The following is a 15,193-nucleotide window of genomic DNA, read 5'->3' as shown; positions in this document are numbered from 1 at the left end:
TCTGGTACTGAAGAATTAAAACTGTGTTCCCACAGTCCCTCCCTGGTGGTGCCTGGTGCACATGTTAGAAAAGCTCAAGAAGAAGAGAGCATCTGGGAGGGTAATGTAACAGACACAGTGGTCTGTGCTTCCTGTTCAAACCTGTCCTCCAGTGTGCACAGACCAGTCTCACATGCCAGGCTCTAGCTGGTGCTTGGCTCAGATGGCAAAAGTGTGGAAATAATGCAAATTGAAGTGTCACATGAAATGCTTTCTGTGTGTATGTATAGTACAGTGAATAAGAATAACTGATGAATTCAAGGCTGGTGGAAGGAATTGATGAATTAAATAGGAATTTTCTGCATTTACTTACCTCTCTTTTAATCTTTTTCCCTAGTTGGTCTAGATCTCTTCTGAGAGGAAGATTATTTTGTTTTTCTTTTATTCCCTTTTTTCTCTCCCCCTTCCATTCCTCCTTGCATGCCCTCAAGGCTTTTCATGAGAAATTCTGCATCTTCCAAGAGATGCAGAAGAATGAGGTACCTGGGGCTAGCAGAGGACAGACACCCAATACCTGGGGTTCAGATAGGAGTTACAGAGTTACAGCTCTGCCTTTGAGCTCCTTCAGAAGGAGGCAAGGCTGCAGTAAAGTCCTTGTTTTTAGACTTTGGTGTGTCTTAATGGCCACTCTTCTTTCTCTGTGCTGAGCTCCTTAGATTTAAAGTGGCTTTTTCAGAAAAATTTATCTCATCGCTAAGCACTGGAGAGGATGATAGGTGACAGTGGCAGATGCCTGGAATCCAAATACCAAAAATGTCTTACCAGCTCTGCCAAGGGTATGGTGGTGGTGCCGCCTCCTCGCTCATTTGCTCTTGCTGAAGATACATTAGGAATTAGTTTTCTCAGCATCTGCCTGTTTTTTAAAGAATAGTTTTAAGAATGCATTTGTTTATGAATCCGAGAACTCCATTTACCTGGTTTCACTGCATCCTATCCAAGGATGTGGAATGTACACGTTAATACTGGAATGCCTTGCTGCCAAAAGAAGTGTAACCAAACTCTGAGACTGACAGAGCTGGGTTTGTACTGATTTGGGGCAGGGGTAGTATTTTTTAAGTCACAAACTGCCTGCTACGTATTATGGGTAAGAGCTGACTTACTGTGTGCTACATAACTTTTATGTGAACCCCTTTGAACCCCTTTTCTAAACTGAAATTCTGTTTGTGCTGCTTTCTTGGTAATTATAGTAAGCTTGTTTCCCAGCTGTTTAGCCTGTTCTTTGTGACCAGCAGTGAATTAATTCAATGTTGTTTAATGTAGTGTCTTCCAAGAGAAGCATCTTGCAAAGAATTCCTAATGTGAATGCCCCGTGGGTGTCGTGTTTGTAGGTGTGTGTCACTGCGTGTTTGTCCTTGTTCCCATACCAGTGTGGTGTTGTGGTTAGATGTGTGTTTTACTACCACAGGTGGCTTGCTTTTTACTGGAGTTTGCAAACATGCTGATGTTGTTCTCTGGCTTTTCATTTGTGACTGGTCTTAGTTAATTTAATGTGAAAGTGCAAAATGCTGTCTGTTCACCCAGAGAGGCACAATGCCTTCTGTACTTCATACATGAAGGGAAACTTACCTCTTATAAATGCTGAGCACTTTACTTGCATTATATTTGGGTACAGGGTAGTGTAGAATGTCCTTGGATTGAGAAAGTAGTGATTTCCCTTTCTTTCTGCCCTTCCTTTTCCCCAGTTTTAGCTCCTCAGGATCTTTGGAGACTCTCCTTTTAGACAAGGAGATTCCATTACTTGCCGGACACATAACCCACTCTGAGCCCATCTGATGTTTTCCAGTTCACAAAGCAGTGAGGAAGATCTATTACATTAGTTTAATGCTAATTATAATTTCTGTGTAATAGAAATAATTTAAAACTGTGGGGTAAACACAACTCCTAGGAGAGGTTGTAAATCAGATTGTAAATGGAGAGAAATACATGGGTGGCTGAGCCAGTTCAAACCAAACATGCCCCAGCATAAACCATTATTCCAAATCCCAAGCCAGAATTCTGTACCTGTACTTGCTCAGTAGACATTAAAAGTGTAGGTACATAAAGGACATATATTTCCTCTAGGAAAAGGTATTTCCAGGCTGACTGTATCTTTAAAGGGTCAGCCAAAGCCACCTGCCTTCAGGAGAGTCCTAGAAACTTGATTTTGTGCACAGAAGTTCCATTGTGCTTCATAAATCCTGGGTCACATTCAGCATTTGCATAAATATGTTTCATTTAAAAACCACTTTGTTTTGTTACTGTGCATCTGTTTTCAATGTTGAACTGATTTTGCTTCATTTTGTACGGTTTTTTTATTTTTTTTCCTTTACCATTCCCCCTTTAAAGTCGATCTATGTACCACACGCCTTGGCATTCAAGAGATCATACTCGTCAAAGGTAGTGTCTCCATTCCCACTAGTTGGCCATTGTTGCATTGCATGTCCCTGTATTAACCCATGGAATCCATAGCTCCCCACCACATGTGCACTAACACCACTGACAGGGACTGTGCATGCCTGAGATGTTGGCAAATTCTCTGTAGAGGTTGTCCATCAAAAATGCATTAAACTCCGAGATGTCTGTCTGGTTGGAATGCATGCATTTATCAGTGCACCTCTGTACAGTGATGTGGATGATCTGTGAGCTTCAGAACAAATTGGTTCTCAAGGCAATTAAATATGTTAGCATATTCTTTTTTTTAATATTGAGAATGTAAGTTCAAACGAATCATCACACTTTAATCAGCATCCTTCCAAACTGTTGAGTTCACTCAATCTTAGTGAAACTCTGTATCAAGCTGAAATCAAGGCAGAATTTGCTGGTTTCTGTAATTCTTACTGTCCTGTCTTCCCAGTCACGACAGTGTTATATGGCATAGGAAGGTCACATCCTCTGTTACTTTATCTTCTGATTTGGGTATTAATGTAGATTTCGTGTTTTCAAAAGAGTAAAATACTGGCTTCTTGAAGCTCTAACAATGATCCTTGCCAATAACCTACCTGAGGGATTTTTAATTGATCTTACCTTGAATTCTGTTCACTAAGAACAATTAACCAGAGGTAGGCTGACCAATGTGCCAGTACAGTAACCAGATAAAGAAAATTTCAAGGCAGTCTGACTTAACAGTATTTTTAAAGTTGACTGTCCATGGAGGAGATCCTTCCCAGAAATGGAAGACACCTGTTTACAGCAGACCCTTAAAGGTTACATACATGTGCATGAGAACATAGTACTTTTCTTCACTGTAGTCCATTTAGTGCAGTTGTGAAGTTTTTTCGACACTTAAATTCTACGAAACTCTTCAAGCCCTCCTAGACTAAAACACATCAACAAGTGTGTCTGAAAAGATACTAAGCCCCGTAATGTTAGAAAAACTTACTTTTAAACTAGTTTCACTGACAGAAGAGGAAATACCTTTCTGTTTCTGTAAAAGCAGTCTTCCTCCTTTTGAATGGCTTCTGGTGGTATAAGATTCTAATTTTAGTTTAGGAGTTGTTTGCTGTGTTTGATGTCAGTGAATTCTATGGAGTTACTTTCAAGATGGGATTTCCCATCTCACACCAGAACGTCAGTCTGCTTTCAAATGTCTTTTTGCCTTCCTGATTCACTGAAAAGTTGCACAAATTTACACAGGTAGTCACTACCAGTGTGAATCCCGACTATGGATGTTCTTGCTCCAGAACAATAGGGAGAGGGGAATTCCAATACAACCGCACCAGTCTGTACTAATTTCTTAGCTTACACTCCTGTAGCTGTTCACATATTAGACAAGCATTTCAGAATGAAATCAAAATGACCCCTCTATACAGTACTCATTGATTTAACTAAATCCATTTGGCTAAATCCGTTGAGAAATAGAATAAAAATGGATTTGATCTTTGGGGAGAGGTTTCGTACAGTAGTGGAAGGCAGGGGTGGGATGTTATATAAAAGCACAGCTTTACAATTGGCTTAGATGCTTCTTCACTCCTGATTTGATCCTGAAATTGTTGCTCACTGCACTGTGAACACCTTTGCCTACAGAAGCTTGACACAGCCATGACAAAGGCAGAACACCTCCCTTCTGAGATTTTTGGAAGAGAAAATGGTCATCCCTGCCCCTGTACCTCTGATCATGTAAATAAGATGTGCCCCTGTGTTTCCTTCCTTCAGAGGGCATACACAGAGGAGGAGCTGAATGCCAAGCTGACCCGGAGAGTGCAGAAAGCTGCGCGCAGACAGGCCAAGCAAGAGGAGCTGAAGAGGCTACACAGAGCTCAGGTAGCGTCTCACAGGCACAGTCCTCTGGTCCAGGCAGGCAGTTCCTCTGTTTCTAGATGAGTGTCCCTGCTCCTGCTCCCTTTTTCAAATTTGGTATCATGACACTGAGGAGTGAAGAATGGCTGAAACCTGTCATGCTGATTTTACATTTAGAAAAATAATGTCCATAACACCTTTCTATCAGGAGATGAGTGAAACATCATACATTGGATGGAACTCAGATAATACCTGATGGAGCTGCACCTGTCATTGCTTTGCTAATTATGCTGGTGGATGAAGTGTTACCAAATCAACCTTTAATTACTGTTGACATCATCTATAGGTGATGGGATTTGTTAAAAATTCAAGGTTGGGGCTCAGCTGACTGAATAGAATCACCTTTCAGTTCACTGTTGTGGAAGGTAATAGGAGTTGTAGCAAATAAGTGAATATCAAGGTATTTGCAGATTTAAGGGATTAGATGCAATGGTGTGGGAGGGATGTTACTGGAGAGTCTCTGATGGTTGCTTTTGAAGCAGTGTATTGTTGAATACAAATGCTTGGTTTTGAAAAGGAGATTTGATTGAAGTGCTGGATTTGCTGCAGACAGAGCAGGAGAATTGCTTTTGGTGAGATTCTGCTCTGTTCTTCTCTGAACAGATTATCCAGCGACAGCTTGAACAAGTGGAGGAGAAGCAGAGGCAACTTGAGGAGAGAGGAGTTGCTGTGGAGAAGGCCCTTCGAGGAGAAGCAGGTATCCATCACAACTTGGTTTGTTTTTTCATGTTTTCTTACCAAGTGCTTGTGCAGTAGTCCATAGCTGTTTGGATCTTAGAGGCAACTGGATCATTAGCCTAGAGTCCAATGTGAATCTGTTCTCCCTTTCCTACTATCTTTCTAAGGCCTTGTTTTTCCTGTGTTTCTTCTAATTCTGGGACTTCCCTATTGACAGAGACTTCGTTCAGTTACCTTTGCCTGAGGCTTAGGAGGTAATTCTCCAGCTACTAATAATGGCTGTCTGACGGTTTCTGCATATTACTGGATACTACAGCTAGAAAATTGCAGGTGTTTCCTCTCTGCCATTCACACAAGAGTGGTCACAATAACAGAACCCTATTTGTATGTTAAGGAAATAATTGTGAAACTGTGTGTGCTTTCTCTATTGTGTTGGATTATCAAGGTAGTGTCCTTGCAAGGGACCATCACAGAACATCTTCCTCACTGCACAGCCCAGCACACTGGCTACTTCCAACAAAGTTGTGCAGAGCAGAAATGCACATGTGTACTAAAAGGTATCCATGTCAAGCTGTTAAAGAAATATTATGTGTACTTGAAATTAAATTGGATGAGTATCATCTGATCTGGCAAGCATATGAGTGGAGGAGTACCTGGTTCAGATAATGCTGATAGTAGGATAATGATTTGGAAAAAACAAATCCTGAATTGCAAGGAGTCAAATATCCAACAGGCAAATGCAGTGTGTGTACACCTGACAGGCCCAGGATTATGTACCTGATTACAAGGGTCAGAGTTCAGAAATGGCAATAGTGGAACAGGTGTTAGGAAAATGTTTGCTTGTTGCTTGGATTGAAGAGCCACCTCTATGCCTGTGAAGATGGAATATAATTGGGAAGTGAAGGTTCACCAGAGAAAAAGGTCTGTTGTGACTTCCCATCAGTTACTGGTTTGACAAAATTAGGTATGTCTGATGCTCTGTAAGGTTGTGCCAAAGCAGCAGAACTGAGTGGTCATCAAAGCAAATAGCTGCTGCAAGTGTGAAGAACAGTCTTGAGGACTTCAGTGGTTTTATGATCAGTGTCATTTTCATTTGTGGGTTCAAAAAAATAGCCTTGTGCAAAAATTCTGTCTTTGCAGTGGCGCCTCCTTCCTTATGCTGTGTGTTCCTGCGAACCCCACTCTGCTCTCTGGCCTGCCAGTTACTGCCCTTATTAAACCCACCTCTGTTATCTCTAATGGTCTTTTCCATTTTTCTTCTTTTCAACTGGAAGTCCGTCTTCATTATGAGCTGCTGAACAAGTTTCACCTAAGACATGCCAGCACAAGTCACAAAACTTGGTAGCTGAGAGAACATTATTCATGATAGATTGCTCTCTCATTGTAGAATGATAGAATGCCTAAAAAATGCTCAGAGAGGGCAAACTATGACCAAGAGTATTAGTATTTTGTATGGGAGATTGCAGAATGAAATCTATGTGTAACTAACTTCTCACTCCCAGCTCTCCCAAACGGAAGCAATCTTAGATGAACTTGTGCATTTGTGAATTTCCCAGCAGAATTAGGAAACTGTAGGTCATGCTTTGCAAAACTGAAATCTCTTTTCTTCAGGAAGTCTCTGGGGTATGCTTTGCTCTTGCAACATGTTTCTATCAAAAGGTCATATATTATGTTTACAGAAGCTTAACTCTGACATAAAGAATTCACCATTTCAGGGGATTAGCAAGAAACACATTCTGTTGAGGGAAAAAAGCAACCTGTGTTGTCTGAAACATGAGATTATAAGTAATTCCATGCTTCACCTCTCTGTTTACTCTTGCAAGATCATAATCATAGAATCATTTAGGCTGGAAAAGACCTCTTAAGGTTAGGAGTCCAACCATTAACCCAGCACTGCCAAGCACACCACTAAACCAGGTCCCCAGGTGCCACATCCACACATCTTTTAAAAACCTTCAGGGATGATGGCTCAAACACTTCCCTGGACAACCTCTTCTAGTGCTTTACAACCCCTTCCATGAAGAAATTACCCCTAATATCCCATCTAAACTTCCCCTAGTACAACTTGAGGCCATTTGCTCTTGTTCTGTTGCTTGTTACTTGGGTAAGAGACCAACCCCCACCTGTGTATAACATCCTTTCAGGTAGTTGCAGAGAGCAATAAGGTCTCTCTTCAGCCTCCTTTTTCTAGACGTTCTACATACATTTGCAATAAAATAACTGAATTTCTTCTTTTTAAGATCAGTGGCATCACATTTCCTAAATACAGTTAATTTCTGCCTCCAACATTGCCATTAATTATTCAAGAGCACAGTATCATTTCCTTGTTATCCACATTTTAGAAGGTACTGAGCTAACAGTGACCACAACATCCAGCCAGGACCACTGTGTAAAGGTGTGGAGTCATGGCCTTGTCTCTGATCTGTCTCTCCTCTAATGAAACACGAAAACAGGAGTTTGAAAAGGGACAGACAGTGCATAAAGTGGTGTTGCCATCTAACAAAAAAATCTCCTCATGAGCTTGTACTTAAGGAGAGGAAATGGAGGAGTGTGGGAGGTTTGTCTCCTGTGCACAGGCTTTGTCCACGTAGATACAGAAGAATTGCAGTGCAGGATCAAAGCAATGGCTCTTCCACAGACAGCAACCAGTATTAACTGTTCTAGGATAATATATGAGGCTCTATAATGAGTGGGGTTTGCAGTTTCCCTCCCTGCAGGTGAAGAACAAATTACTCACTGACAGGAATTTAAATACAGAGTTTATACAGTGTTAGTAGTAGTTTCCCAGTACTTGAAAATTCTGACAGAAGAAACAGAATTCTGTAATTTGTAACAATTCCATTTTTCTGTTATAGAAAAAGATGGAGAAGACTACCTGACCTACTTCTGTTATCATCTTCCTCTTAGTCATCTTTCCTATCTGCAAAGAATTTCAGTTTTTTCTCTTGCAGAGGTCTTCTGTTAACTTTCATTCCTCAGCTCTCTGACCTCTGGACCACTTTCCATTTTTAGAGAAAAATATTTCTCAGTTGGAGTGGTAAGAACAAAAACCAGTGCCCTAGGTAAAAATTTCTTTACTTAGAATAATTTTGTTTCTGATCTTCATCAAATTTGTATCATCCTTAAAACATTATTATCAAGTGACTAATGCTGAGCAGACTGTCATAAATTCTTCACAGCTATGCCCTGCTGTCCTCCTGAGAGGTTACAGTAGTTTAGATCCTAGCAATAGGTACAGACAGCTCAATATTCTTTCTAGGAATTTCACAAATTATCTGACAGTTGTTGAGTTGGAACATTTACAGGATGATACTTGCTCTTTAACTAATCAAACTCAGAGACATTATGGAGGTCACCATCAACTTTAATTTTGACAACATAATTGCACCTTCTTGGTTACTTCATTGTCTTCCTGTTTTAAATTAGCTCAGCCTCAGGCAAACACAGTTGGTCTTCTGTGCTTTTAAAAGCTGAATGCTCAACCTATCATTCAGTTTCTGATTCAGAAAATGATCTCACACCCTATGATTATTTCATTGCCTTAATATATTCTCTGTGATTATCTTTGAAAATCTCAGCCCTTGATAGTTGCATTCATAGCCAGAATGAATGATGTGGAATGTAAGCTCTCTTTTGAGTGACAATGCAAGCTCTTATTTCAGGTGTCAAGTTTGTCATATGCAGGTAGTCTAAGCTTTTGTCATCCTTATTTTTTTCCTTCCCCCACTCCCCCCTTCCTACTGCATCATATTTCACTACAAAGGTAAAGCAGGATCTCAATGAAGAATTTTCCCAGTTTGCTGTGGTGTCCCAAGGGACACCTTGAAGGAGTTAATTAATGTACAGTAATGTTACTAATGCAACGGTACTTGGAATTATAGTGCATTCGCCTGCTTGGACATGCTAATGACTTTGATTTTCTGTGTGGATTTTAACTTTTTTCAATTATTAACTTAAAAATATGTCAAATCAGAAATTTCTGGAACCTTTCTTTTTCTCCCTTTAGCATAAACCTTCATAGTTGTTTTTAAGATCTTGGAAAATGTCTCCTACTGTCAGATGAATACTGAAAAATTTAAGAGCCACCTCTTTACATCAAGTGAATTATATGCAGTGAGAAATGTTGCTCTCAGGACTCCCATCTGTCTCTTCCCAAGGAAACGTTCCACAGCCCCAGACTTGTGGTGCACCTGCCTGTAGCAGCAGTGGACATACACGTCTCTGTGCCCACGCTGCTGTGCAGTTCCTCCCTGGCACAGAGGCTGCACCAGGAACACACAATCCCATCTTCCTGCACTGGAGCATCTGCCATTCCTGTCAGTGCTCAAGTGCCTTCACCCATGTCCCAGACACACATCCTCACTCACTCGCCTCCAGGAAATCAATCCTTACACCTTTCCTGCAGCTGACCTGAGAAATTACACTGTTTCATACTGACATATTGCTCAGCATGAAAGCAACGAGATTAATTCTACTTTTCTCAGCAAGAACAGGAGAGTCATCAGTGACAGGTACTGGTGCAGATGGAAATAGGTGAAGTGTCTCTGTGTAGACTTCTTGACTTTTCCCCTTGGAAGTCCTCACCTGCCTGCTGGAAATTTTCTCCTCATCTTCCCAATATATATGTTTGTGGTATATTTGTGTGTGTGTGTATGTGTGTACATATAGGTATATATTAACGAGAGAGACGAGTTTCTATATATATGTGTGTGTGCCCACGTGTATAGCTGCCTGTCTCTTGTTTGTCTTTTTTTTGTGTCTGTCTTTTTCTTATATATTGCTTTGATTGTGTGGGGCTAGGGTGGGTATCTGATTCAATAACTCTGTCTTCACCAATTCCTTGTTGTAGACTATTGGGGAGAGTCTTATTACAGTGACCTCATCGACTTGCATCTGGGTGGTATGTATGGCTGAACCTCCTGCTGACACTAACCCTGCTGACACTCCTCCCCACCCTTCCCTTCACCTACTTCTCCCATCCTTGGCTCACAAACAAGAAGAAATAGCCCTTGCACATGACTGATCATAGCAGAACCCCTTTTCCAGCTCAGGAAGAGGAGATCCTGGCATGCTTTACAAACCATGTGTAAGGCTCCCTCTTCTATTTTCCACAGTGCTGGTTATTTCAAAATTTGCTTGTTGTTTTCACTCTACCCACCTTCCCTGCTAGCAATGGAGGGTCATTCTGGTTTTTTGCTTCTACTTTGCAAAGTCCAACTCTACCACTGAAATTCTCTTTAGGAAATATTTTCATATGAAGGGAACAGCAGAACTGACCTGCTCCCAAGAGCGAACAGCAGTGTCAGGGAGTAGTCATGCCATTGCCTCCCTCTTGCCTTTTTAAGGCGTGTTTGTTTCTTCTGAAAAAAAAGCCAGTGTTGTCAATCCAACAAAACCAAAATTCTCCCTCAAGGGACTTGGAAAATACTTGTAGATGACAGATAGGTCTTCTTTTTTGTTTTGTCTTAGTGTAAGATTAGGAAAGAATCTACTGTTAAGAGTTCCAGCCATTTTGATGGAACCTGCTGGTAGCTTCCAGTCAGTCCAGTTTGCATCATTACAAAGCCAATAAGCTTCTTGCAATGTTACTGTTTTAATATCCCATTTAGTATTAAAAACATGTTACAGTGCTTAGCTCTTTTTTTCACTTAAGAATCATCACTCTATACCATGGTTCTGCATTTCTTTAATTAATGTTACTTCATTAATCCATTAGTAGGTGGATAACTTTTGGGATGCAAACAGTATTTGTTTAGCATTTGCCCATCTTGAAAATTAAAATTCCCTTTGCTATTTTAATCACCCCAAATCTATTCTTATGAAGTGAACGCATCTGTCTGTCAGCAGATCCATGAGAAAGCAAACTCTGCTCAGTTGCCTTGTTATTTATCTGAGGGTCTCATCTTTCAGAGTATAAAGTTACTTGATCTAAACTGTGCGGTTTTTTGAGGGAGTGCATTACAGACCAGCTTTGCAGAGTGAGAGATCCACACGCTCTAGGCCTGATCCAAGATACATCACTAGAAGTCTTTCCCTGACTTGTGTTCTGCATTTGATCCTTCAAACATAATCTTGCCCGGGCTTTTAACTGTCTTTTTTTCTCCTCCTCCAGGGAGGATGTCCCATGTAGTATCTACCTGTAGCTATCTGTTGGGAATTACTCCAAATTGTCCTGGCACATTCATCTGAGTTAAGAGTATCCACCCAAGATCAAATTTCAAAATGGGAGACTTTTCTCCTTGGTAGACCTATTTGTTGCCCGGTTCCCCTGTGCTAATTTTGATGTGATAGTCCTTTGCTAGCCCTGTGCTTCGTTCACTGCTCGGTCCCTGTGGCATCCTCTCCTGGGCTGTCTCCTGCAGAGACTTTGAAACCCGCTCCCTGGTTTTATCCCTCAGGGCTGGCCCACGCCCATGTGTGCATAGAGTAGGAGCTGTAAAAGGGTTGATGCTGAATTACGCTTAACAGACCCTTATCCCTGTTTAATGCTATCTCCACTGCACCTCTCCCTCCTCCTGCCTCTCCTAATGCCTCCTTAGAGACAGCGATCCCATCAAATCCACTAATAGTAGCTTCAAGAAAAGCAAAATAATCTTTACTTAAAGGGACACTGTCACAAGATTTGTTGCCTTGGAGAAAATCTTAATTGGAAATGGAATTTACTGTTTATCCTTTTTGCATGTTTGCCATTTCCATTTCTTCGAGTCACCTCAGAGTGGTCATTTTTTAACAGGCTGGTTTTAGTTGTATGGTGACTCAGTGACTTGGGCTTCCAACAGTCAGAGGCAATATTAATTTTTTTTTTTCAAAAATGGTTGATACGTCTTAAAACTATATTAAATTTCTGCTCATCTCAAAAATACTTTTTTCAAGACAAACTAAAAAAAGCCTGTAACTGGGCAGTATCCCTTTAAATGCAGTGAGCCAATATAGCCTGGAGTATGTGGCTTTATAGTATTACTTTGTTGCCCCTGTAATTTGCATTGTATGTGCTTTTCGGGCTGCCAGAACACTTTTGCCAGAAGGGACACATTGCTCTGGTGATCCTTGTCACTATTCAGTGGCAGATTCAGAGCTCCGCTTCCAAATTAACAAGTCTGCAGGACGCTGCCTCTGGGTGGAGTGCCACTGAAATCCCTGGAGCGCCGTGTTGGCTGCGAGGCCCTGCTGAGCACTGCAGGCAGCGAGCGTGTGTCTTGGTTTGAGATAAGCAACTGCCAACCCCCCCAAGCACAGAGAGAAAAGCCTCACTCCTAACACCAGGGAAAGGGAGGAAAAGAGAGGGGAAAGAAAAAAAAACACTTCAAACTGCATTTATACTAAATCTACATATATTTTTCACAGAAAGAAAGAGACAATTAGAAGAGAGTACAAATATACACTCACACAAGTCTACAACAACAAGTTCCCCACCTCAACTTCTTAACGAACACACAAATTCTACTGTCCTAACTACACCTTACTTAAGAAGAAGCTTATTCCCCAGGGAGACAAACCCAAGCAGAAAGGAGAGACCCAGAACAACACATTTTACTTTCCTGAGGTACCCAGTGAGCCAGTGGTGGGCCTGGTCCTCTCCATCCCCCCTGGGACAGCATCGTGCGTCCTCCCAAGAGGAGGGCTGAGAAGCGACTGCCTTAACCACTCCCACACTGGTTCCTACTTCCCTGGAGATGATGTCATAATGTGGTATGGAATACAAAATTACTGGCTAGAAGAGGTCAGCTGTTAGCTCAGCCCAGCTCAAGTCAGCTGACAGCTTCGGCCTAGTCCACACTTCAGAGCCCAAATCTAGGCCCACCTAGGTGAACCCATAACAGCGTGGTTAGCTCTTCTGTGGCAGCCTGTGTGTCTGAGGCACAGGCATGGCTCTGGAGCCGTGCTGTCAGTGGAACGATAAGAAAAATTGAAAGTACTTATCTCCAAACTGGTAATAATTCTTTAATGATCAGGGCAGTAATTTATTCTGGATTCTCTTCACACTAATGAGAGTTGCGTTTCATTTAGTTGTTACAGATTGTGGAACAACTTGTGCAGGGAAGTGGTAACTTCTGACATCTTGGTCAAGTTCCAATTTGCAGGATTACAGATTGCTATTGCTACAGATAACTACACCCTGTTGCTCTGCTCAGTTGCCATAAGCCTCTCTTCCTGTTGTAAAAAGTTGTGTACCGTTACTGTAAACCAGATGTTTCATTTCATGCTACAGAGGTCACATGTCAATTCTGAGTGATTATTCCTGTGTGTATATTGTGTACGTGGTTATGTTAAAAGAACCTTATAAAGGTTGCAAAGTCAACTGAAATTAAGACTTTGTACTATATTGATATATCACCAGACTTACAGCCTTTAGATCCACCACAGAGAACTCTGTCTTGTGCCCTTATGGAATAACTGGTAGCAACACTAGGTTGTCATCCTTTATGTACATCCTTATGGATAGGAAATGGAACACAATCAGTGGATTTCACTGTTTGTTGGCAGCTGTGGAATGGTGAGACTTGAAAACTTGGGTTCTGAGTCAAGCAGTGGAAAGATGCAGTGATCTGGTGGATATACACTTGTCTCTTTGCTCCCTCTTTCCAGACAGTCCATGTCCTTATCCTGTCTTTTTTTCATCCAGAGCTCCTTACCCCACTTCCATTTTATTTCTCAGTCCTAATTTCTGTTTCTCAGGCATTTATAATTTTAATCCCACCTTCTTGACAAAGAAATCCTAGCATTCTACCCTTCAGACCTCTTGTTCCTCCCCACTAGCTACTCCTGCTCTAGTCTTCCCTGACACAGTCTCCACAATCTAAATCCCTGCCTTTGGCCTTCTTCCAAAATGTATGAGCTCTGCTCCCTCTTCTGCCCAGCATTATTTGGAAAATTGTAGGTCATATCTTCTCAAGTCTGCCTTCTCCCTTCAACCCTAGCCCCTTTTTCCCTCTCCCTTCGTTTGTGTTCTCTTCATGCTTTGCATTTAGCCACCCTGCTTCCTTAGTCCCAGCCTCAGTTCCTCCTAACCCACTGGCTCCCTGTCCCAGTTTGCTCCTTCTCTGCCTATGGAAAGTACCTCCGTTGTTCTCTCTGGGTCCAAATGAGCGGCTTCCTTTTCCTTGCACCCCGCAGGGAATCAGTGAGGAAAGAGCCACACACCTCCATCCTGCTTTCTTCTTGGCTGGGGTATGCCAAGGGAGACAAGAAGGATGTAGGGAAGAGAGCTGGCAGGTTTGATAGTATTGATTTCTGATGTATGTTCTCCCTTCTTGACAAGAGCCTTATGAACCTCAGGCAAATGGAGGAAAAATGCAAATGATTTTTTTTAAATCTTTGTACTTTGTTTAAAGGACATGCTACAACAACTTCAGTTTTTATTAACTTCTCTAAAATATTTGAGCCAACTATGTCCTTTAAAGTCCTTCAGGTCTAACTGCAGGGCTGGAGTCTGATATATTCAAGTGGAACAGTCCTATTTCTCATGACTGACAAACACAGCTCTCCTGGAAGGGGAATGGACATGTAAGATAAACGTTGTTTTTGCAGTCTGCACCTGGTTTTGACACTGAAGTGAATTGGTAACATGTTTTGTTTGCTGTAAATTTTGAGCAGGAGAGAGCACTTGATAAGCAGAACTTGCTAAGTACTTGTTAGGCAATTCCCATTTACCTGCTTCTTTCTGCACTCAAAAACTAACAGTCTTGGGAGACAGGGTCAGTGCAGGACTACTAATTCGGACCATGTTTTGAAGTGCCTCAAGGTCTAGTAGAAGCAGAAGACTTCTGTGCAGTCATTTGTGTTTGTGTTCTGCTACCACTTTTGCTTTCCCCAGTTATCCTTCCCTCCCCTGCCTTTTCCCCCGCCTCCCTTGTGCTGGATAAATAAAAGCAGTTCAGTTTGCATGACAGTTCAGTGGTCTTTGAGTTTTCCCCAGGTTCCTCCTAGTGACTGTGCTCTAGAGGATATTGGGTTTGACAGATTTAGAAAACTGTTAAGTCAGACACACTAAACAATGCGTTTATGGGGTATTTATCAGAATCCTTGCCCCCAACCTGCAACCTGCTGTTCTCCAAGAGGTGGCTTTCTGTATCCATGCTCTTTTACAATGCTCCTGTTCAACAACTTCACCAAACAGTAAGGATGGAATGCTTTATTTTTCGGTACTTGGGTTTCTGACCATACCTGATATTTCTAAGGGTGGGAAAGAGGATATTTAGTG

The 15,193-nt window shown here is 41.6% G+C and overlaps 1 protein-coding gene across 2 annotated transcripts in view; it reads left to right on the top strand.

The window, feature by feature from the left end:
* MICAL3 (microtubule associated monooxygenase, calponin and LIM domain containing 3) overlaps positions 1–15,193 on the top strand; it is a 167,793-nt gene that overhangs the window by 139,349 nt on the left and 13,251 nt on the right. Inside the window, exons 36-39 of one of the 2 annotated variants that reach the window (XM_071551273.1) lie at positions 2,365–2,415; positions 4,171–4,278; positions 4,918–5,011; positions 9,842–9,892. In XM_071551273.1, the coding sequence (XP_071407374.1) occupies positions 2,365–2,415; positions 4,171–4,278; positions 4,918–5,011; positions 9,842–9,892 (304 nt within the window). The remainder of the gene's footprint in view (positions 1–2,364; positions 2,416–4,170; positions 4,279–4,917; positions 5,012–9,841; positions 9,893–15,193) is intronic. The other variant, XM_071551272.1, reaches the window with a different exon arrangement.

The sequence above is a fragment of the Pithys albifrons genome, chromosome 3 (genome assembly GCF_047495875.1).
Source record: "Pithys albifrons albifrons isolate INPA30051 chromosome 3, PitAlb_v1, whole genome shotgun sequence".
NCBI classification, from domain to species: domain Eukaryota; kingdom Metazoa; phylum Chordata; class Aves; order Passeriformes; family Thamnophilidae; genus Pithys; species Pithys albifrons.
Note: the sequence above shows the minus strand (reverse complement) of the source record. Positions and strands in the feature narration are given on the sequence as shown.